This window comes from Bidens hawaiensis, unplaced genomic scaffold (genome assembly GCF_021521415.1).
Source record: "Bidens hawaiensis isolate Kalapana, Puna unplaced genomic scaffold, B.hawaiensis_p1.1 tig00010809_1, whole genome shotgun sequence".
NCBI classification, from domain to species: Eukaryota; Viridiplantae; Streptophyta; class Magnoliopsida; order Asterales; family Asteraceae; genus Bidens; species Bidens hawaiensis.
In genome coordinates this window covers 641,605-666,749 of record NW_027491831.1, presented here as the reverse complement: position 1 = coordinate 666,749, position 25,145 = coordinate 641,605, and the positions used below count along the sequence as shown (strand labels likewise).

General features: G+C 39.7%; 1 protein-coding gene and 2 pseudogenes across 2 annotated transcripts; 1 reads left to right on the top strand and 2 right to left on the bottom strand.

The window, feature by feature from the left end:
• Positions 1-8: 8 nt before the first annotated feature.
• LOC143536448 (O-fucosyltransferase 20-like) lies at positions 9-2,481 on the top strand (annotated as a pseudogene). The gene is made up of 5 exons (XR_013135890.1): positions 9-227; positions 606-774; positions 968-1,057; positions 1,168-1,450; positions 1,807-2,481. The product of XR_013135890.1 is annotated as an O-fucosyltransferase 20-like (transcript).
• A 1,995-nt stretch (positions 2,482-4,476) lies between these two features.
• LOC143536447 (S-adenosyl-L-methionine-dependent uroporphyrinogen III methyltransferase, chloroplastic-like) lies at positions 4,477-6,944 on the bottom strand. Its single transcript, XM_077030434.1, has 5 exons — positions 6,357-6,944; positions 5,590-5,667; positions 5,430-5,499; positions 5,067-5,344; positions 4,477-4,971 (listed from the first exon to the last, which is right to left on the bottom strand). The coding sequence occupies exons 1-5, from the start codon at positions 6,882-6,884 to the stop codon at positions 4,819-4,821; spliced, it is 1,107 nt and encodes a 368-aa protein (XP_076886549.1). The 5' UTR covers positions 6,885-6,944; the 3' UTR covers positions 4,477-4,818.
• Positions 6,945-12,399: 5,455 nt separating this feature from the next.
• LOC143536446 (disease resistance protein Roq1-like) lies at positions 12,400-24,619 on the bottom strand (annotated as a pseudogene).
• Between the last annotated feature and the right edge of the window lie 526 nt (positions 24,620-25,145).

The following is a 25,145-nucleotide window of genomic DNA, read 5'->3' as shown; positions in this document are numbered from 1 at the left end:
CAGCCTGATGGGCTTGGGTATAGGCCTTGTTTGGATTTTAGTAATGAGTATAAGAAATCAAGTGTTGAGATTTTGAAAGAAAGGTCAAAGTATTTGGTGGTGGTTGTGTCTGGTGGTATGAATCAACAAAGAAACCAAATTGTTGATGCTGTTGTCATTGCTAGAATTCTTGGTGCTACTCTTGTTGTACCAATCTTACAAGTTAATGTTATTTGGGGAGATGAAAGGTATTTTGTTAATCTTTAACTTTTTTTCCTTTTTTTTTTTTTTTTTTTTGTAAATTTGTTCTGTTTTTCAAATTTGATTCTTGTAAAATTGTTCTCTGTCAAGATTTTTTATTTTTGAAAATTTACAGAAAATTGATTGTCTTTTTGAGTTAATTTTCATCTTTTTTCTTGGCTTTTTGGTAAATATTCAAATACTCTGTTACAAAAATTGTCCTTTTTCACTTAAATTTTTATTTTGAAACACACCCTTTTGAGTTGTCACCATTGATCTTTCATGGGATCAGCCTTTTCTTATTAATTCATAAATTTTGAGTCAACCTGTTTTCTTGATCCATATTATTATCATTTAAAAAAAAAATATTTTCATTGTTGTTGCAGTGAATTTTCAGATATATTTGATGTGGAACACTTCAAGGAAGCTCTAGCAGATGATGTGAGGATCATCTCATCATTACCATCTAACCATTTGATGTCAAGACCAGTGGAAGAGAAACACACTCCCCTTCATGTTTCCCCTCAATGGATTCGGGGCCGATACCTCAAAAGGGTAATCATCGTTCCGTTATTCGAATTTTACCTAAAATACGCGGTTTACCAAGTCAAGCAGTTAACTTTAATGATTCCAAGATTCAAACTTTAGCCAAAAAACATCATACATTGTTGCATTTAGTCATCTGTTAGCCGTTTGTTGACCAATTCGACGTTCTTACAATTGCATGTGTGTTTGTTTGTCATTACAGATGAAACGAGAAGGCGTTTTGTTGTTACGCGGGTTAGACTCGAGGCTGTCAAAGGATCTTCCTTCTGATCTCCAAAAGCTTAGATGCAAGGTAGAATAACCTAATTTAATAAAAGACTATTTTGTTAATTATTAAAACATGAGGGCGTTGAATATAAATACACGTGCGCTGATCATAATACGTGTTTATAACTTGTTTAGGTTGCCTTTCACGCCTTGCGATTTGCACCACCGATTCGTGAGCTAGGAAACAAGCTCACGGAGAGAATGAGGAGCAAAGGGCCTTATCTTGCTCTTCATCTTAGAATGGAGAAAGATGTTTGGGTTAGAACTGGCTGCCTTCCGGGCTTGAGCCCGAAGTATGATGAGATTATCCGTAATGAAAGAAAAAGTCGGCCTGAGCTCTTAACTTCAAGATCAAACATGACCTACCATGACGAAAACTTGCTGGTCTTTGCCCGTTAACCGCCTTGGAGGTCTCTCGGTAAGCCAATTTCCATCAAGCAAAGCTTAATTATTACTTATTTGTAGAGGTGGCAAAACGGGCGGGGTTGGTCCAGTCATGTTGGGCCGGTTAATACACTTTGTGGGTCTGTGTTGGCCAGTCATGTTGGGCCAACCCAGTCACATTTGGCCGGCCCATGCACTTTATGAGTCTTAGTCGGCCCAATCATGTTGGGACGACCCAGTCACGCTTGGTGGGCCCAGTCACATAGCCGGCTCATACACTTATGAGTCTGGGTCGGCCAGTCATGTTGGCCGACCCATACACTTTATGGGTCGGGTCAAAATACCATCTATAGTATTTTTTTGTTCCTACCTGATGATATGGACCTGCAGGCTTTTAAAGGCACTTGGAGTACCAAAAAATGGGCGAATCTTTTGGGCAGGCGGTGACCCGTTAGGGGGTAAAGAAGTATTATCACCATTAATGACCAAATTTCCTCATTTCTACAACAAAGAAGACCTAGCATTAGCCGGAGAGCTAGGCCCGTATGCTAAAAAGGCATCCATCATGGCTGCCATCGACTACATTATCTCTGAAAACAGTGATGTGTTCATGGCATCTCATGGCGGTAACATGGGTCATGCACTCCAAGGATACCGGGCTTATTCGGGACATAAAAAGACGATTACGCCCAACAAACGACAAATGCTGTCTCATTTTCTTAACACGTCTCTTCACGAAGACGAGTTTAATAAGATAATATTGGGTTTACATCGGGACTCGATGGGGCAGCCCGAGATTAGAACTAGCAAAGCCGGACGTGATGTTACAAAGTTTCCGATACCCGAGTGTATGCGCAATGATTCATCTATTTAAAAGCATATAACATGATTCAACAAGTTATTGGGAAGATCTTCTTTTGATTCTTGAGGTTGAGGGGAGTGGAAACAAGTGTTCATGGATGTGGAGATATTCATTGTTTTAATTATTATACAGATGTATACTAGATTAGTAACATGTATATAAAAATTATACAATAATATATATAGTCATATTAACCTCCCTATTTTTGACATATGATGTCAACTGTATGTTGTAAACTCATTTCGAAGTGTTTAAAGATTATCATTGGCACAAATTCGCACCTTCCGTCTTCAATTGTTTCTGACTCTATGTAAACTCAATAATTCCAGCTCAGCTCGTTTAATTTCCTAGGGCTCGAGTTGGGGCCTAGGCTTGTTTCGAGCTCTACCTTTGGCTCATGAGTAAATTTACAACCTCATGTACCAAATACACTCGTTTAGCCTTGTAAGCCTAATCAAACTCGATATATGTAACTCGAGCTCTAACTCGTTTATTAAATGAGCTCCATTTTAAAATCATACGTTGTTTGAAGTTAGCCCGTTGTGTCATACGTTATCAAGCTGGTTTCAAGTAGCTCAAGTACAGCTCAACAAAAAAACTAATGTAATTTTATTTTTTTTACTATTGGATTTTCAGTTAAAAGTTAGTTGAAAGTATATATGTTGGTGTCATGAATATCTTTTGTCATTGTGATGTGGGATTAGCATTGTGGCTAGATTGTGCACACTTTTGCACTTAGGTAATAATTCTTGTTTTGTTATAAAAGAAAAGAAAAAAAAGGTGAAGACAAAAGAGGGCAGGGACCACATTGGTTTAGGTCCCCATTGGTCCATACTGATTCTCTTCCTTGTAGTTAGTGGTGCAGGAACCTGGGTGGCAGGGCAGGTCAGACTGGTCCAAGCCAGGTGAGCAACAACCCATAAAGTAAAGCCTCAGGTAAAGAGATCTTTACATTTGACAAAGTTGGAGTTAAAAGATTCAAAAAAACCTGGTTTTGAGTGTGGAATTTCAAGTTTTCTCTAGATTCATGGTTCGGTTCGCTTTAGTTATGGGTTACAACGGTTTGTGTTTCGTTTAGCTCGAGTAACCGTTGGTCTGAACACGATCCAAATGAAACTCATTCAGTTAAGAAGTTAAAATGAAATTTAAAATAAATAAGGAAACAAGCTCATTAATGCAAAATGAATGAAAACACTATGATGTACTATCTATAAAAAAGTTTATAAAAAGCGAAATATAAACGATTGTTTGATATATAGAGATATCAAACAAATGGAATTTAAAGAGTAAATAAAAACCCGAAACATTAAGAGGGGTAATGCTTTGCCCTCTCATCGCCTACTTTTTCAGCTTTCATATTTGTTGCTTGTTATCTCTTACAAGTTGGTTCCACATTACCCTATTATGAATCATTATTAAGTTGGACATAAGGGGTCTCATCCAATAAATGTAACATGTCCTTCCTTACACAAGCAAATACAAATACTTTTTAACTTAAGAATTCACACACTGAAAAGTTATAATCAAACCATTAAAAAGAATTAATTTACTTGAGCCGAGTCCTGTGTTTTTTTAATGATGACCTATCGGAGATCCGATGAGATTGGGATCAATTTGAATGGTTTGATTACTGAAACAGATGCGAATGATGTGGAGATTACCGATCGATTGGAAACATATCAAGATTACAATTTCATCATTTATAATACAAAAAAAGACCTACAAATTCCTTAACCTATATTCAGTAGTATAAGACCATAAACACGCATACACGATACATTTTAACTATATAAGATCATAAACACGTATACATAATACATTTGACCATAAACACACATACGTGATACATTTGAACTAAAAAGACCAAAAACACACATGGTACATTGGGTATACACGTGAACCCAATAGGCAAAGCCGTAAAGGTAATGAGTAATAGTAACCTGTTACCTGATGAGATGAAACCGGGCCATATTGTCAACACTAGTTGTATTATAAAAGCCCATTTTTCTCAATTGAGCCAGTTATTGCAGTTTTGGCTTTTTAAGTTTTTTTTTTTTTTGAGAGTATTCAGTTTTCTAGGAGCACAGATTACAGCCCATTGAGTATTAAGCAAATTAGCTAAATTTGACTAACAGAAGTACTTTCATTGCCTATACTACATAGAAAAGTAGACAAAATAGTATTGTTAGATCAAACAACAATACGACCCGTATTGAACAACACAAATTTATTCATTGTGACCCGTTACACCTTACCGGTCAATTTAGCCAAACACAACCTTCAAAAGTCAAAACAACCCACATTATGTAACCAAAATCCCACCATAGCACCCGCACTTAGTTAATGTCGACCAGAAATTGTGTGTCTTTTGCTTTCCAATCGTAATTCACAAACTCACAAAATTTGTTTATGTTAAACAGCCCGAATCCGTAAGCAGCAAATCTATAGTTTTCCCTTCCAGCTTCGCCACTTCCCGTAAAGATATTCATTCACCTGTTACTGTTCTCATGAACCACGTACGTTCTTCTTGATCAAAGATTTCATACAAACGGGATGACACATGACGACTCGTCCACACAAGATTGTGGCCATAACGGTGAAAGAGCCACAACTTTCCCAATAAATATCAGAGTCGGTGATACAAGTTGTTCCGATGTTATTTTATCAGCAAGATCCTTCAACTCTGCTAATACCTGCATAATGTTGCAACATTAGTCAAAATCCCGACCTGTTACACAATTCTTCATCTATGTGTGTGTATAGATATATGTAATATATGTGTACTTACAATGCGTTGCTGTGGTGTGGTTCCACGCTCAACCGCAGCTGCAGGTGTGTCGGGTGGTAAACCATGTTGAATTAACTTTGAAACAAGTGCAGGGAGAGTAGATAATCCCATGTAAACAACTAAAGTTGAGTCAGGATCGGCTGCATTCTCGGCTACAAAAAGAGGGTCGGTCCCACCTTTTCTTGAGTGCCCGGTTAGAAACCGAACACTGTTTGCTACTCCCCTGTGTGTTAACGGAATACCCAATTCTGCTGCTATCCCTGAAGCAGCAGTTATGCCTTCAAAAAATACAAGTCAATGACTATTAGTAAAATGTCTAATACGCCCTTTATAGTTAGTTATTTAAGTTAGTTAGGTAGGTACCGGGAATAACTTTTACTTGAATGCCTTTTTGTTGAAGAAAATCCATCTCCTCGCCACCTCTTCCAAACACCTATAAAAACCAAACCGTTTAAAAAATTAGGAAGCCGTGATTATCGTGAAGAGTTTTAAACAATAAAAGATTTGTATATGGAAAACGTACCAACGGGTCCCCGCCTTTAAGCCTCACAACGTTTGCCCCGACTTCAGCAAAACTCAAAAGCAACTCATGAATCTCCTCCTGCATACATAACCACACATTATCCAAAAAGCGACAGAAAACAAGAATACATAAATAAACCAGTTAACGTGTGTAATTTATGTCGTTTTAATTATGTCGCTTTACAATGATTTTAGCAGCATTTTGCAAACATGGATATAATCTTGAAAATTTTAAACTTTTCACAAGTCTAAAACATATCACAATAGTTCACCTGACACAACAGCTATAAACACACACAGAAGTATGATATGATAAAAGTTAAAACCAACCATTTTGGCCTAAATGTTACAATGTATAAGAATCAACAAAAAAATTTACGCCCAAAATTATTATTATAGGCCTAACCTTTTTTTTCTCGTCATAAGATTTTCAAGCTTATATGGCAAAATAGAACGGTTTTCAAAAACTAAAAAACTGAAACTTGTAGGTTTTCGTTCGGGTTGAGCACAAAACTGATCCACGCACACCCCTAGATAAAACTATCAGTTTTAACAAACTTGATTGATTTTTATAGCCAATCTATTCCAAAACCACAGTCCAGTTTAACTTCTACTAGTCAAATTAGTAACACATTTTAACTACAAATATTAACTAAAATATAAAAATATCAAGCAACCTAGAACCCTAATCCCATAAAGCTTCAAGCTTTCCATAACCTCTTTCACAACAACCACATACATGTAATGTAATCATGAACAAATGCATACCTGTGTTCTGCTATGGTACCCAGCAGTCTTGCCAACATAAAGCATTCTCGCATTCGGACCGACCAGCTCCAAGACATCATTAGACACCAACCGGTCATACAACAACAAGTCCGCCTTCTGTATCACCTTCAACGCCTTCACCGTCAGCAAATCCGGGTCACCCGGACCCGTACCCACCAAATACACATTCCCAGGACCCGAATTCTCATACCCATTTCCTCTCTCCCTCTTCTCCCTCAACACGCCCAGCAGATTCTTCAGCTCAGGCAGCTGAAGGGCAATTTCGTAATCTCGGGTTGAAAAGTTTGAGTCTTTATTGTCATTATTGGGTAATGGGTTTTGACCCGATTCGTTTTTGAAAACCCAGCTGTCGCGTTGGTAGCGTTCGATTGAGTGTTTTTCGGTGAAGGGTGAGTGGGAACATGATGTGTAATTGATGGAATTTGGGGGTTTTGGTTTGTGGGTTTGTGGGGTTTTGAATTGGGTTATTAGAGATTGAGATGAATGGAGTTTAGAGAGTAGAGCCATTGGGTTGAATTGAATTTGAATGTTATGAATTGGAGTGAATGCACATTGATGATTTAATATGTATGGTGGAAGAAGAGAAATTGGATTTGAAAGTGGAAGTGGAAGCTTTTGATGAAGGTGAGAAGGCAAAGGCAAAGGCAAAGACAAAGGCAAAGGAAGTGTGTAGCTTTTGGGAGTTTGAGAGAGGCAGGCGGCTATGATGTGAATGTGATTTGGAGATGCTGATCAAACAATTTTTGTCCTTATTTTTAAGGTACTTGTACCTTTTTGGTCCTTGTGTTGGCAATTTGCAAGTTGAAGTTGATGTTGTTTGGATTGTTTTGATGAGTCGCGATTGATTCAGGAGCATCTACAACATCAAACTCGTAACATTATATTTCAAACTTATAACAAAAACATCATTTTCTTTCATAACAACATACATTTACAAACCTTACTAAAATAATATTAAATGTGTATATGTGAGAGGGGGTGCTACATCATTGTTTCTTTATAAGTTTGCAGGAAATGACTTTACATCCAAAACCTTTGGAGTTTGTGTCCTCCAAGTCTGTCAACTGTCATGTAAATCCAAACATAGAGAAAATGAGCTTATTGTGGATGCTATTACCCTTTATGCCGCAAAAGCCACAAGCTCTCGTTACTTGTTAATGATTATGTTATATTACAGGGGTAAAAAGTTTCTAAGTTTATATTACAAGACTCTTCTTATACCAAATTAAGGAGTTTGAAATTATGATTTTACATTTAAACATAAAAAAAAACTCAAAAACAATCGAGCTTTTTTTACCTCGAGGGTTGTATGAGAAGCTCCTTCAAGCCTGAGCCTACTATTATATGTTAACTATATTGACAATCTAAACCGCACAACCGAACTCGAGCCAAACTTTGGCTCGTTTAAGGTACTACACAAGCTCAAGCCAAACTTAGACTCATATAAGGGTTTTCTCAAAATATATAAAAAGAATAACTTTAATTGTTTTTTTTTTACAAAAGTGTTTCAAATTAAAGGACTCAATTACAATAAAGAGGCAGGTAAGCGGGCAACAAGCTGCGCCGCCACCCCCTTTTGAATGGCAAAACCGATCCTACTGAAAATAAAATTAGTAATGTATACAAGTCAATTATAAAATTATAAGCGACCTAGGCCTAAGCTTGAAAAAACAACTCACGAGCTAAACTCGAGCTCGAGCTCTCATAAGTCAAAACAAATCGAGCTCAGGCTCGACTCAGCTCATTTACACCCCTGTTTTATTATAGTTAGACCCGTGCCATCACCTTCTGCCTGGAAATTGAATGGCCATGCCCCTACTATATAGGTGACTGAAATTTATTCTGCTTTTTTTATAAATGTTCATTAGATTTTTCAATGAGAATTACATGATACTTGAAAGCTTAAATACATGTATCATTTGATAGAGTCCCTTGTCTTTTGAATAGGAGGCCGGTCTCAAATTCAGATCCGGACATGAAATATATTACGGCGTAGTTTGGAGAAGTGTAGAAGTAACATAAATCATATAATGAGATACATTATTCTGTATTTAGACCTCATATATTAATTTGGACTATGATCTAATAACTTATGGTAAACAAGACTGTGTTGTAAGTTTCATGATATTCTTCCATGCTTAAGTTTTTGTAATTTCAATTTTTTAATTGTCTGTTTCATGAAAGAGTAACCATATATGTTGACTGTACGTATTGGCTATTTTCTAAATAGAGTATTTGCAAACGCAGGTCAACATGGTTGTTCCAAAAAAAATGCATGTCAACATGAAAATATGAAGACCGAATGGGGTTGGTCATATTGCAAATACGGCAGCCCAATAAGCCTAAACAGCGAAACCGTTAGCAACTGGTATAGCTTAAACATTAGTAACGGTTTGGTTTCGGTTATAAATGACTGAAATCGTTACTAACAGTTTGGCTTACTGTTTGAAAAAAAACCGTCAAAACAAGATCGTGAACACCCCTAAATGCAATTGAACTTCTCAAATTGCTTGATTGTCATGCAAATGGCACTTAGTCACAAGGTTCTACAGAGCAAAGATTGATTAGAAACCTATAGAAAATTACATAGCATGTAGAAAAGGGTAAAGATAGGGAGTATATATTGCGTTTGGCTTCTTGGAATGTAGGAACACTAAATAGTAAGTTGCTAGAATTGGTAGATGTGCTTAGAAGACGTAGGGTTCAAATAGCATGCCTCCAGGAGACTAAGTGGAAAGGGCATAGAGGGGCTGAGTGTAACGGGTATAAGTTGTGGTACTCGGGATCTGATGGAGCTAGGAATGGAGTGGGGATCCTAGTGGCTAAGGAACTACACACTAGTGTGGTGGAGGTGATAAGACATAATGACAGGATTATGGTGTTGAGATTAGTACTAGGAGAGGAAGTAATGGCAGTAGTCTGCGCCTACGCGCCTCATGTAGGCTTAGGGGACCAGGAAAAGAGAGAATTTTGGGATTGCCTGGACGCAGTGGTAGGGTGCATACCTAGGGGTGAGAGGATTTGTATAGGAGGTGATTTTAATGGACACATTGGTAAGGCTAATGATGGTTTTCAAGCCGTACATGGGGGTTTCGGTTTTGGTGAAAGGAATGAGGCAGGAACAGAACTCCTAGAGTTTGCGGTGGCCCATGACCTAGGAATTATAAATTCTTATTTTAGGAAACAAGACCCTCAGTTGATCACTTTTAGCAGTGGCGGACGCGACACGCAAATTGACTACCTTTTAATGAGGCAAGGAGACCGACGTTGGTGGAAGGACTGCAAAGCCATACCTGGGGAGACAGTGGTGGCTCAACATCGTCTGCTGGTAACAGATATAGGTTTCAGAAATAAGCTGACTGTTCGTGAGAAGAAAGGTACACCTAGAATTCGATGGGGAAATTTGAGGGACGAAAATCTCCTACTGTTTAAGGATAAACTCAGATTGCAAACGCAGGCTCGACTGAATGGGGACTCAACTCTTATATGGGAAGCTATGGCTACAAAGATCATTCAAATAGCAAAGGAGACTCTCGGGGTCACAACAGGAAACGTAGGTGGGCATAAGGAGTCTTGGTGGTGGAACGAGGCTGTACAAGATAAGGGACAAACAAGGATGTTTTAGGGAGCTTATGAGGTGCACGAATGAGGAGGAGCGCGCAGAATTGAGGGAGACCTACAAAACGGCCAAGAGAGAGGCGAAGAAGGCAGTGACGGAAGCAAAGAACGCGGCTTATAAACAGATGTATGAACGTTTAGAAACAAAAGAGGGGGAACATGCTATGTTTAAGATTGCCAAAGCCAGGGAGCGTAGAAGGCAAGATCTAGGTCCGGTGAAGTTCATAAAGGATACAAATGGGCAAGTACTAATCAAGGAGCAGGACATCAAGCTAAGATGGCACACTTATTTCCACAACCTTTTCAATAATGGGAGAGCTTACCAAGAAGAACATGACAACACAACCTCCCAACGATAACAACCGAATAACTGCTATTGCCGACGGATCACACGAGAAGAGGTGCATACTGCACTTAGGAGGATGGGATAGGCTAAGGCGGTTGGCCCAGACAACATACCCATCGAGGTGTGGAAGTGTCTGGGAGAGGAAGGAGTCATGTGGTTAACTACCCTGTTCAATATTAAATCTGGTAAGATGCCAGACCAATGGAGGAGCAGCGTTGTAGTTCCTATCTATAAGAACAAATGAGACGCCCAATGTTGTGGTAACTACCGAGGAATCAAACTACTAAGTCATACTATGAAACTCTGGGAAAGAGTGATTGAGGTTAGACTTAGACGAGAAACTCAGGTTACGGTGAACCAATTTGGATTCATGCCGGGGCGTTCCACCACAGAGGCAATACACCATATAAGAAGATTGATGGAAAAATATCGGGAGAAGAAGCGTGACCTGCATATGGTGTTTATTGACCTAGAAAAGGCCTACGTGTGCCACGACAGGTGCTTTGGGAGTGCTTAGAGGGTAGAGGAGTACCCAGGAAATACATAGAGATAATTATGGATATGTATACCAGGAGTGTAACAAGTTTCCGTGCGCTAGTGGGTGATACTGATTTCTTCCCTGTAGAGGTAGGTCTTCATCAGGGGTCAGCGCTGAGCCCGTTTCTTTTTGCAGTAGTCTTGGATGAGTTGTCAAAGTTGATTCAGGGGACGCTCCCATGGTGCATGATGTTCGCAGACGATATTGTGTTACTTGCTGAGAGAAAACAAGATATAAACATGAGACTTGAGGAGTGGCGAACAGCCTTAGAGACAAAAGGTTTAAGGATTAGTCGATCTAAGACGGAGTACCTCCACTGTGCTTTTGGAGGGGTAAATGACAATGAGGATGCGCAGATTACCATTGAAGGGCAAGTGATCCCGCAGGTAACGAAGTTCAAGTATCTAGGATCATTTGTTCAGAGCGAAGGGGAATTAGACAGTGATGTGACCCATCGAGTTCAGGTAGGATGGGGTAGATGGAAAGCAGCACAGGTATATTGTGCGACAAGAGTTTCCCAACTAAACTAAAGGGAAAATTTTATAGGGTTGCAGTTAGACCTGCAATGCTATATGGAACAGATTGTTGGGCCATCAACAAGGCACAAGTGCGGAAGATGGAGGTAGCAGAAATGAGAATGCTACGTTGGATGTGGGGGCACACAAGGTTAGACCGAATAAAAAACGTCGTGTTTCGGGAGAGATTAGGGGTGGCGAACATAGCAGACAAGATAAGAGAGTGGAGATTGAGATGGTTTGGACATGTGAAGAGAAGACAAACGACGAATCCTGTTAGATCCATAGAAAACATTACTATAGAGGGGAGAAGGGGTAGAGGCCGACCTAAATTGACTTGGGATGAGAGGTTTAAGCATGATTTGATAGACCTAAACCTCTCCGAGGACATGGTTGAGGATAGGGATTCTTGGAGAAGTAGAATTAAAGTTAAGGATTTTTAGGGAGAAAAGAATACCTTAGGGCTTCTATTTATCTTATTTTAGTCACATGCCATAATAATATTTTCTCTACATAAATAGTATTAATATCATTATTATTATTATTATTATTATTATTATTATTATTACTATTATTATTATTACTTTTGAACTCTGATTTCCTTTGTATTGCTTCATACATATGTACGTTAGAGCCGAGGGTCTCTCTGGAAGCCACCTCTTTATCCATGTGGATAGAGGTATGGTGTGCCTACATCCCACCCTCCTCAGACCCTACTTATAGCTATGCTATTGGTGGGATTTTACTGGGTATGATTGATTGATTGATTGACATAGCATGTAGAATTGTAGACTATAATTCATTTGCAATAATGGTAGAATAAGCTGAAAGTGGGAAACAAGGAATGAAATCACAAATGGAAAACTGTTTTCCCTGACTTTGTTCACCATTACTCTACTACACAAACAACTACAAGGATGGTTTCTCCGACCATCTTGACTGCCGAAAATGGTCTTAAACCAATACATTTATATAAGTAGAGGTTCGATGTAGAGCAAATCTCAATCAAGGATTCCATATAATCTTGATACGAGAATTTAAATCATGTTGGATTGTAAACGTCTTCCCAATTCCAAGTTTATCATCCCAGACTTTCGAAGCATCCATCACGCCTTTTGATGTTCGATCAGGATCACCTTCACTTCTCCTAGGAACCAACTCAACTCCAAACAAACTTTTATTGTCACTACATAAAGAAAACGAAATCAAACCGCATGCTGAATTCAACCAAGTGATGTGCCTCAATGAGCTGAAAGAAACATATCCTATATATGATGCCGCAGATGTAAGTGCCTCATGCCCGGCCTCAGCTTCAGAACACACGTCTTGTTCCTGCTTGATACTTATTGTAATACGTGGAGACTCTACTTGACGTATGAGGGATATTAAGAACCCACAAAAATCATTTGTCCAACTATTCGGAAGCTGCAATATAAATGTATTCCCACTAACAAGCCCATTTGTCATATACCTATGTGGATTATTATAATATGAAAACGTGATACTAATGAAGCGTTCTTCAATAGCATTACCCTGACAAAAGAACACAAACACAAACAAATTGAGCTCGGGTTAATTAACTTAGTTAAAGATTTAATTTCAAAAGGTAGAGTCTCACCGCAAGCATGGGATACACTATCTTCTTTCTGATAAGTTTACTGTTCTGCAGAAATGAGACTTTCCACAACCATTTACATTTTGAAATGTCACCAACAGATTCAAGTGAGGTACAAAAATCTGCTATAAGAATAGCTATGCTTGATGGAAGATCCACGATTTCTACAAGGTTTTCACATCGTGACACGTCTAGCCATTTGAGCCTCGGAACTTGCAAGAGTCTAACATTTAGCTTTGAAAACTTATTTCTTGTTAGATGGAGTTCTTCTAAGTTTGGTAACTTCCAGACATCAGAACTTATTTCCTCATCTCCCAAATTGCACTTGTTAAGAACTAACTTTCTTAGTCTTTTGTGAAAAAATTGTAACCCAACGCCACGGCCGTGTAGATGGGCACCGGATCCCTTCGGACCTGGAGAACGTGTGACGATGAGTCGGGGTTTACCTTTGTATTTGTCGTTGTTATGAGGTGACGAAGGTGTGCGCTCCATTAAAAAACATTCTACACTTTGTGATAGTTGAATAAATTTTGTGTCGCCACATAGAGTGCTGAGACCATTGGCCCAAAAGGTTAAAAGAAAGTTCTGTCTATAAGATGCAACTTCTTTCCCGTGCGTAACTAATTGAGAATTATTTATTTTCTCCATGTGATTTTCGATCACTGTGAGCTTAAATAGTTTGACGCATCCTGAAAACACAAGACTCTCGAGTTTCTTTATATGGGTAATGGGTGGAAACGTCTTAAGGTTGACACAACCCTGTAGAATCACACAAAGAAGTCTTTGCAGACGTCCCAGTGATGGATGGATATCTTCTAGATACGGACATCCATAAATCATAAGCCTTTCAAGATTTGGAAGTCCATCAAAATCTGGTGTCATGTTGAGGTTTTCCAATCCTTGAAGTTTGATCATCCTCAAATTTGGCAAATACTGTTGTGTACAAGTCATTATGTCAAATGTTTGTCATCATATTCACAAATTTGGTTGAAGTTAAATTAAATCTGCTAGATATTGTTTATACATTGGTGTTTCTGTCCTAAATAATTTTTAATAAGTCTCTCATGCTCCCCTTGGACTCCACTTCGTGCCCTCTGATTAACTAGCTAAAGAGCCTAGTTAGGCTATGTGTAGTGGACGGGCAACAAAATAGGGAGTTATGTGACATGTGGCGCCCAGTCAGCAAATGTTGAGTTTTTGTTTTAAGGGTGTAATGGTGTTGTAGCCTCATATACATATATATGTGTGTGTGTGTGTGTGTAACATCACGTAAATTTTGGGCCAAAAATGTTAAAAATCAAAGTCAAGGGACCAAAACTATCAATTTCTAAACTGCAAGGGTTAAAATGAAAATTTTGAATTTCCTGACCCATCGCGCTACGCGATGGATCAGAAGAGAGCCCCATCGCGTACCGCGATGGGTATCTGATACAACGTGACACGTGTGCCACGTGGCACACGGTGGCAACGTCTGCCGCCACGTGTCACCACATGGCAACACGTCCGCCACGTGGCGCGACGCCTGCCACGTGTCGCCACGTGGCAGGTCTAGTGTATGACTGGCCAGGCCTACGTCACGGTACGCGACGGGCCAGCCAAGGGACCCATCGTGTACCACGATGGGGGTCCAAAATGGGCTCTATAAATAGAAGCCACGGGATTCATTCCCAACACATCAAATTTCACACTTTACTCTCTCTCTAACTTCTCTCTAAAACCCTGAGAACCCGACCCTCGATCCACCTAGAAATCCGTGCCCATTATCTCGATGTACGCTCCACTTCCCGACAACATAAAGAGGTGTTGCCCCGACGTCCCGACGATCATATCAAAGTACGTGCTGAGAAGAGATGGTGTCTCGATAAGAGTGTCAAAGGGTTAATCAAGAGTGTGTTGATAAAGAAGATAGAGTCGAAGTGTTTCCCGAGTGAGTAGGGAGTATTGAGATTCGAAGTTTATTGGGATTGGCCGGTTACTACCGAAGGTTCATTGAAAACTTTTCCCGAATTGATGTTCCCTTAACTTCTTTACTCGCAAAAACATCAAGTATGAATGGGGAACAAAGCAACAAGAGGCGTTCGATATACTTAAACAAAAGCTTACCCAAGCTCCTATACTGGCTTTGCCAGAAGGTACCGAAGACTTTGTTGTCTTTAGTGATGCATCTCATTCTGGTTTGGGATGTGTGCTAATGCAACGAAAGAAAGTAATCGTTTACGCCTCTCGTCAACTCAAGGTGCACGAAAAGAACTATACGAATCACGATCTAGAGTTAGGTGCCATAATCTTTGCATTGAAAATATGGAGGCACTATCTATATAGAGTAAGATTTATCGTGTACACAGATCATAAAAGCTTGAAACACATATTTGAGCAAAAAGAGCTTAATATGCTCCAACGACGCTGGATGGAAACTCTTAACGACTACGACTGTGAGATCGTTTATCACGAAGGTAAAGCCAACGTTATGGCTGATGCCTTGAGTCGTAAAGAGTACGAAAAGCCAAAAAGAGTCCGAGCATTAAGGCTAGAACTTCAAATCGATCTTATTGACCAAATCAAATCCGCTCAAACTCAAGCGATCAACGAAAACCAAATCTCCGACGAAAAACGTAACGGCACCATTGACTCGTTAGTCAAAGGTGACGATGGTATCCTTAGAATAGGAAACCGGATTTGAGTACCAATCATTGGAGACTTGCGTGAGAAAATCATGAATGAAGCCCATAAGACCAAGTACATGATGCACCCCGGTAGTGACAAAATGTATCAAAACCTCAAATCGAACTACTGGTGGAATGGGATGAAAAAGGACATCGCTTCGCACGTTGCGAAATGTCTAACATGTTTGAAAGTCAAGGCTGAACATCAAAAGCCTTCGGGATTGCTTCAGCAACCCGAACTTCCCGTATGGAAGTGGGAGTTAATTACTATGGATTTTATAACCAAACTCCCGAAGACGACTAGACAACACAATGCTATTTGGGTGATCGTCGATAGATTAACCAAATCCGCACATTTCATACCTATTAACGAGTCGTACTCAATGGATAGATTAGTGCGTATTTATGTAAACAACATCGTTCCTTTGCATGGAGTACCGCTATCTATAATCTCTGATCGAGACAGTCGTTTTACGTCTCACTTTTGGAAAAGCTTCCAACAAGCACTCGGTACAAAGCTTAACCTTAGCACCTCCTATCATCCGCAAACCGATGGGCAAAGAGAAAGGACGATTCAAACGTTGAAAGATATGCTCCGCACTTGTGTGATAGACTTAGGTGGAAGTTGGGACGACCACTTACCCCTAATGGAATTTTCGTATAATAATAATTATCATGCGAGCATTCAAGCCGCACTATTCGAGGCGTTATATGGTCGAAAATGTAGGACGCCTGTGTGTTGGTCTGAAACCGGAGATAATCAATTATCTGGACCCGAGATAGTCCAAGAAACCACCGACAAAGTTCTTCAAATCCGCGAATGACTTAAGACGGCACGTGATCGCCAAAAGAGTTACGCCGATGTCTGTCGTAAGCCGTTAGAGTTTAATGTCGGTGACAAAGTCTTATTAAAAGTATCGCAATGGAAAGGCGTCGTTCACTTCGGCAAGAAAGGAAAGTTAAGTCCTTGATTCGTCGGACCCTTCGAGGTACTTGAACGAATCGGCACTGTTGCATATCGTTTACGACTGCCCGAGTAAATGCAAGGGATACACGACGTATTCCATGTTTCGAATCTGCGTAAATGTTTAGCTGATGAATCTCTTTCGATGCCATTAAAAGACGTAGAAATTAACGAGAACTTAAAATTCGTAGAACGTCCAATCCAAATCGAAGATTCAAAATTAAAGAAACTTAAAAGACGAACTTTGAAAATCGTGAAGGTGAGATGAGACTCACGAAAAGGGCCTGAGTATACTTGGGAACTCGAATCCGAAATGAGAAAAAAATACCCCCACTTGTTCTCGTAAGAAATCTCGAGGAAGAGATTTATTTCAAGGTGGGGAGGATGCAACATCACGTAAATTTTGGGCCAAAAATGTTAAAAATCAAAGTCAAGGGACCAAAACTATCAATTTCTAAACTGCAAGGGCTAAAATGAAATATTTGAATTTCCTGACCCATCGCGCTACGTGATGGATCAGAAGAGAGCCCCATCGCGGTACGTATCTGATACAACGTGACACGTGTGCCACATGGCACACGATGGCAACGTCTGCCGCCACGTGGCAACACGTCCGTCACGTGTCGCCACGTGGCGCAGCTCCTGCCACGTGTCTCCACGTGGCAGGTCTAGTGTATGACTGGCCAGGCCTACGTCGCGGTACGCGACGGGCCAGCCATGGGACCCATCGTGTACCACGATGGGGTCCAAAATGGGCTCTATAAATAGCAGTCACTGGATTCATTCCCAACACACCAAATTTTACACTTTACTCTCTCTCTCAAACTTCTCTCTAAAACCTCGAGAACCCGACCCTCGGTCCACCTCGAAATCCGTGCCCATTATCTCGATATACGTTCCACTTCCCGAAAACATAAAGAGGTGCTGCCCCGACGTCCCAATGATCATATCAAAGTACGTGCTGAGAAGAGATGGTGTCTCGATAAACGTGTCAAAGGGTTAATCAAGAGTGTGGTTATAAAGAAGATAGAGTCGAAGTGCTGCCCGAGTGAGTAGGGAGTATTGAGCCAAGAAAGGTATGCATGATGCCCGAATAAAATAATAATAAAATATTTTAAAGGCTTAATACCCCAAGTCGAAGTTATTCTCGATAAACAAAGAAATATAACAAAGAAAATAAAGAAAAGAAAAATGAAATATATAAGTGAGGATATATGTATATGAATATTCTTTGTGATAAAATATATTTTTTAAGTATAATGAGTGTACTTAGATAATAAAGAAAGAAATACGTTTCTTAAAGAAGAAGAAACGTAAGGTTTTTATAAATAAACTAAAGGTTTATAAAGATTACCTTTTAACTAAAGGTTTTAAAGCAAAAAGAGATAATGAACTAAAGGTTCATCGAGATAAATAAGACTAAAGGTCTTAAGCCGGATCGTGTATCCGACTAACAAAGTTATACTCGTACTATAGGTGCGAGATAGCAAGAGAAAGACTCACGGACGGTGTTGGAAGCCGATCCCATTGAAAAGGTGAATACGCCCCACTTTTACAAACTTGTTTTCAAACAAACAAAAGTGTTATGTGTAAAACTTTACATGAAGCTACGTGTCTCTAAAAATATGGTAAATAAGAGTATAAGCCTAGCCCTCAGGCTGTGGTATACGTTTGTCTGGATCCTTAAATATGTGGAACGCGGTGGGCACATCGCACCACGCTTGGTCATGACCTCCAGCCACGATGGGCCGGACCTAAGTTACGTCCTAGTGAGACTGACCATGTGTATATTTATGGTACATAAGTTATGTCGAAACACTGCGGTGTTTTGCTGAGGTGACCTAGTGTAGAGACTCGAGTTTATGATGATTGTTTAACTTAATTATTTCTAAGCCAAGATGGGCCGAGACTTACGTGGTCTCGAGGAGTGATTAAGTAAAAGAAAATATTTTAGCGTCAGCATATTCACCAGCATTCGTTGCTGACGTATTTTATAACATTTTGCAGGTAATCAAGATTAGAGCTTGTGAAGACGAAGAAGCTCAAGAATCCGATGGCTCGGATAATTTTGTTTAAATATTAAAATATGATGGTTTTGTAAAATATATAAACAAGTAAATACTAAACGAGACTTTCGTCTCGTCTTTTTGTAATGTAAATATTTATAATATCGATCCTTAAGTTTTTATAAGTCTTCCGCTAAAAACCATAACTCTGATTTATTTACAAACATGGTACCAACTGTCGATCACACTCCTAGGCCTAAGATGGGGGTGTGACAGGTTGGTATCAGAGCCATCGATCTTAGCGAATTGGGTATCATAAAAATACCCAAGCTTCGATCCAAGCATAGGAAACATTTACTTGTTTATTTGAAATAGGGATAAGATTGGTTGGTAACCCTTTCTTTCCCTCTTCTCAATCTAAACCACCTATCAAGATGTCTTACGAGAAGTTAAGGAATACTATGATAATGAAGCAAGTAGAGCAAGGAAGTATTACAAGTTTCCAAGAGGCATCATGAGCAAGGATTATTTTGAATCATTCTTTAACTCCAACGAAGAACATAACCAAAACCCCAATCCAAGTCCAATCTACCATCTAGATAACACTCCACATCAAATGTATCAAGCACCAAGGCATTCCAGCTACCATCCAACAAGTTTACCGATGTATCAACCATCCGAGGTCCCGACATATCATCCTACCGAGATCCCGACTTATCAACCAACCGAAATTCCACCGTATTACCCATCTGGAGGATCAACACATTTCCACATCCTTCGTATGCTTTCCTCTCCAATATACCGATCAAGGAGGAACCAAAATCTTCTTCATCCGACTGGATGCAATGCCACTCCGATCAACAGGTGGCATACTGGAACTTCAACTATGGATTCTGCCAATTCCCGCATCAACAAGGAAGGGCCATCTCATAAGCCCAAGATGAGAGTGACAATGCCATACGAGAAGATTCACATACCGGCAATGACTGAGGAACCAGAAGAGGAAACAGACCCTGAAGAGGAATAACCTGACAATCCAAATGAAGTAACCACATCGACCGAAGAACAACACTCAACTCCAAGCTATGGTTCGGTCGACCCGTATATGCAATTTCTCCATGAACTCAAGGGTAAGGCGTCATCAAGTTTTCCACCATATCAAAGTGAGATTTCATCCATTGAAGAACAGGCCAATGAGACCCGTGAGTAAAATGAAGCTGCTGATGCATTCTTCAACTATCCCTCCGATGTGACAACGTCTCCATATCCAAACCCGAAGAACCATTATAACATTGTGATGATGGGTTACCACGACCCACCTCCGAAGTATGGATACCCAAACGAGATGCCACAATCACAAGAGGAGCATTTGGATCGAGCCTTGCACGAAACTGATGACCTTAGGAAGAAAATTGCTTTGGATGAGAAGAAAAAAAAAAGAAGATAGGAGACAAGCTTCTTCGAAAGTGCAACAAGTTAACCAAGGTGGTGTAGAACTTCATGAAGGATTGAGAGAATGATGGTGTTGATGGCATATTTTCAAGAGTTGAAGTTATATGTTAAAAATAGTTTGTATGTTATGCGTAATATACAATGTAATAAGGATAGGAGTTTATATATCGCTTAAACGATATATAAGTATGTTGTAAAAATAATATACATATCCTTTTGTGATATGTATATATGTGAAATAAATAAAATTTGTGTATTAAGAAAAGAAATATGTTAAATTTCAGATAATGAATAAAAGAATGTCTAGACAAAGTGATAACCGAGAGGTTTCCCGAAAGGAAGCCGAGAAACGAGAAGAGAAAGGGAAAGGTCCCGAGAAGGAACAAGAGGAACCGATCCCTAATAAATATATGAATCAGATACAACAAATGATCAAAAGGCTGTTAGGGAAGAATCCGAATTTCGATCCCAGTCTAGACAAACAAAACTTTCACAATCTGAAAATCCTTCTCGCAAATCCGTTATTAAACCCGTTCTAGACCATCTCATAGGGAAGAAGTGTGCATGAATCGAATGCTGATGGTGGGGTTCGTCAAGAATTTAAGAAACTTAAGATTGGTGGATGTTCGTTTAAAGACTTTAAGTACTATGGGCCGAAAGAATTCCATGGTGACAAGGGAGCCATCACAACCGTGAGGTAGCTCGAAGAGATGGAGACAATTGTAATTACAAGCAAGTGTTCGGACAAGGAGAAGATTCAATACTCTGCCCTGATGTTCAAAGGCGAAGCACTGGAGTGGTGGAACACGTTAATGATGAGTAGAGGAAGGGAGGTAATGTATAGTTTGACTTGGAATGAGTTCAAGGAGTTGTTGATGTCGAAATTCTGTCCGATGCATGAAAGGGACCAAATTCAAACCAAGTTCTTGACTCACAAGGTGATTGGAACAAACCTTCGTGAGTATAATACAAAATTTCACGAATACTGCCGTTTGGTTCCCCAGCTGGTTACCCCCGAGTCCAGCAAAGTCACACGTTATATTTGGGGACTGTCACGAGAGATTCGTGACATGGTAAGGTCACACTTGCCACAAACCGCTGACTCCGCGACGGAGTTGGCTGGGTATTTGATGGGCGGAATGATCCGCAACAAAGAAGAGGATAGGAAAGTCGTAACCACACACGACTCAAGGAAAGGAGGAGATACCCGTTTCAAGGGTAAAGGAGTCGACCAACGAAGGTCTGGCTCCAATCTCGACATCCCTCAATGCAAAATCTGCAAGAAGTATCATAGGGGTAGATGCAACTTTGCTCCTCGACTATGTGAGTCGTGTAATAGACCCGGTCACGCAACGGCCGATTGTTAGAAGAAGAAGATGACCTGCTACAACTGCAAAGATATGGGACACCTTAGCTTCAAGTGCCCCAAGAACAAGCCCGCGACTGGTGGTGTGGGTGGTAGCGGTCAAAAGAATGAGCCCAAGAAGGTTAATGCAAGAGTCTTCGTCCTTGATACGAAGAAAGCGGCCGACACACCGAAAACCATTACCGGTACGTTCCTTGTTAACAACGCTTATGCTAGAGTCTTGTCTGATTCGGGTGCCAACCTAAGTTTTATAGATTATAAGCTTGTTGCCCGTTTGCCTGCCACTTTATTGTAATCGTTTTATAGTATATTTGAAAGGGTTCATGCAATAAAAGTAATCCAGTACAAATACTTTTAAGTGACAGAATGTGGTGATTCCAGTGCGATGAGATTGTCTGTGGTTTATGTCCATGTTAAATCTAGTAAGTTATTAGCATAATGAAAAGGATCAAATTTTAAGATTCACTCCGATAGAAGTTTAGCAGACATGTTCGCTCCTAATAATTTAATCTATTTCAAGTGCTTTAAGACCAAGTGTATTAGGAATGTGGTGTGGCATCACTCCCTGTCACATCACCACCAAAATGACGTTAAACAACATTCCAAGAAGAGGACGGTAGTCGATTAAAGGAGTCAAGGGCAAAAACAGGTGGGCCCACTCACTTTCTAGCCAATCAAATCACCCTTTCAAATTAAAAAAAATATATTATGTTTTCAGTTTAATTAATATGCATTTTTAAGTGAAAGTTAATGAATGCTCAGTGTCTAAGTGATGTGACGTTTCTTTTTGTTAACTAAAGCCCCTCCATCACACTTAGTCTAAAAGAAGATTTGCAATACCAACATATGAAAATAAGAAACAAAAGCAGACTTGGAATCACACAGAGTATAATGTTAACTAGTTAAATGAAAACTACAACCTAAGTGGATCGATTAGTGAAAATCAAACCAAGTTCAAATTCATATAATTATGTAAACTTAGCTATTTTTTAAGCTATCATTCACATTGTTTTCCATCCATTATTAACAATATAAACAAAATTAAAGACTTACCTTGTAACCCTCCCAAAGTCGTTTTTGCACAAAACCACTCAACATTAGACAACAAAGCTCCCTTGGTGGAAAACTTGTTGGCAATGGACTTACATGAAAAGCTCTCCAATTAATCCACCGAAGTTTTTTCATGTCTGCAACAACCTCGAGATGGCATGGTAATGGATCATACGAATGAGGCGTGTATTGTATTGCTTTAATCTTATCAAGGTCCTGTGATAGATAAACAAAACGGTGTCATGGATGAGTTAAGAGTGCTTATACACAAATCATACAAAACTAGCATAACCATTTTCGTGGTTGCATCCATGCTACATATGTTTAGAACATCTTTCATATTCCAAACTCTACTATGCTTTTCAGGATTTTTAGGGTGTTCCCCTCTAACGATGTAGTGCCCCATTTCTTGTACCAAATCATGCATATCAAACTTGTCATCTTGAATAGTTATGAGCGCCTTTTCTATCAACACCTTCACGCCTATCACTGGGTGAAGCCCACAAGCATCAAGTATCTCTATTGCAATGTTTTTCTTCACTCCCCTAAAAAAACATGAAATGTCTAGGAACAACTCTTTCTCGATCGGTTTAAGTCCATCAAAGCTGACCTTTAGTTTTTCCACAATATCGGCATCAGGGATCTCTTTCAATCGAGCTAGTGCACTTAACCACTCATTAACATCTTTTTCACAAAGAAAAGAACCAAGAACTTTAAGCGCTAACGGGAGTCCTTTAGAATAGGAAATCACATATGTTGAAAGCAACTCGTAATGTTTCATAGGTGGATGATTCTGAAGTGCATGCTTAGAAAAGACCTCCATACCTTCATCATCATTCAACAAACAAACATTGTGTAACACGTTTACTTTGTGTGCATTTAGCAAATGGTTATCTCTTGTTGTGATTATTATTCTGCTTCCTTCGCCAAACCAATCATGTGATCCAGCTAACGCGTTTAGTTGGTCCAGTTTATCAACATCATCAAGAACAATCAATACTTTTTTATGGCATAACCTACTTTTCATCAAATGTCCTCCTTCTTCAACTCTACTTATTTCCACTTTTCTTAGTTTTAAAACATCACAGAGAATTTTTTTCTTGTAGCAATTTTAAACCACACTTACTTGATTCTTCTCGGACATTTTCTACAAAGCAGCAACCATTAAACTCGTGGGAGATTTCATAATAAACAGAAGATGCAAGAATAGTCTTGCCACCACCCCCAACACCCCATATTCCAATCATGAGCACGCCACCTGACCAAATGTGTAACTTTGGTATCAAATCTTGCATTCGAGACTCTATTCCGACCAGGTTTCCATTGACACTTGAATTGGCTGGATGTAACCTATCTGAAATTGTGTCAACAATTTCTTTAATGCATTTTGACTCATGCCTGCACATCATATATACAAGGATAATTAACATATGCTCACCTTAACAGTTGAGATAATATGTGTTTCATGGAATAAGATGAAAAGATCTCTAGCACCTCTCAATCTCACATTTAATTGGAACTTGGAAAGCCAATACAACAACTCAACAAGTAGACTCTAAAGTACAAAAGCTTTATTTATATTATATCAGAAAAAAAAGATAACTACCCGTTAGCGATGTGTTTGGGTTCCCATCCACAAAGATTGCTTGCTTCCACGAGTGCTTTTCTCCAAGATTCAACTTTGTTCTTGTTTTCTAGCTCATGTCTGATAAATGCTTCACCGTATTTTTGCTTTTGTTTTCTCACTTCAGAGGGATCCACGCCATAAAATATAGGCATGACTATCTGGCCTCTGGTATCCTTGCATTTCATAATGTACGCAAGATCATCTAAGCACCAAGTAGAATCGGCATAGTTTTTGGAGAATACGACGATGGCAATATGTGACTCTTCGATGTCCTTCGAAAGGGATTCACTAATTGATTTACCTTGGGGAAGTGTTTCATCGTCTTTGCAAGTGTGGATTCCTTGTTGTACTAGAGCCGAGTATAGATGATCCACAAAGGTCTTGTGAGTATCTTCTCCTCTAAAGTTAAGAAAAACATCATGATTCCATGATAGCGGAGAATTAGAGATGACTGTGGAATGAGTAGAAGATGATGATGCCATTGTTATGTTTGATTGATTTGGTGTTGAAGGGGTATGCACCCGCCCCAACATCGAGCGGGGCGGGTCAACCCATAAAGTACGGATAAGAAGCTTGAAATCAAGATGTCACGAAGACACAAAGCCGAAACCTATGCGCAAGCGCACGAAACACCTGTGCGTGGCGCATATCGCATATGCACACAGCGCGCACACTCAGTGTGAGAATAAGAGAAGACCCCGCGCATCCCCAGGATAGGCGCATAAATGAGACAATAATCTAATCCAAATCAGGATAAGGACAACCGTGATTGTGCTCATCAGACAACCTTCCAGAAGGTATCTTTTAAGGAATAAAGAATGTGCTGAGGTTGACAGCTGCCAATGAAAGGTGGACAACTCAGCAAAGCCCATGTGCTACCACGTGATGGCACATGGGTCAGGTGAAATACCTTGGTCAGAGAATAATCAATGAAAGAGCACCAGGTGTCCTAAATACACGTGGCGCGAAGCAATAGGGGAGGCTAAAAAGGCCCTAATTGGGTCTGAG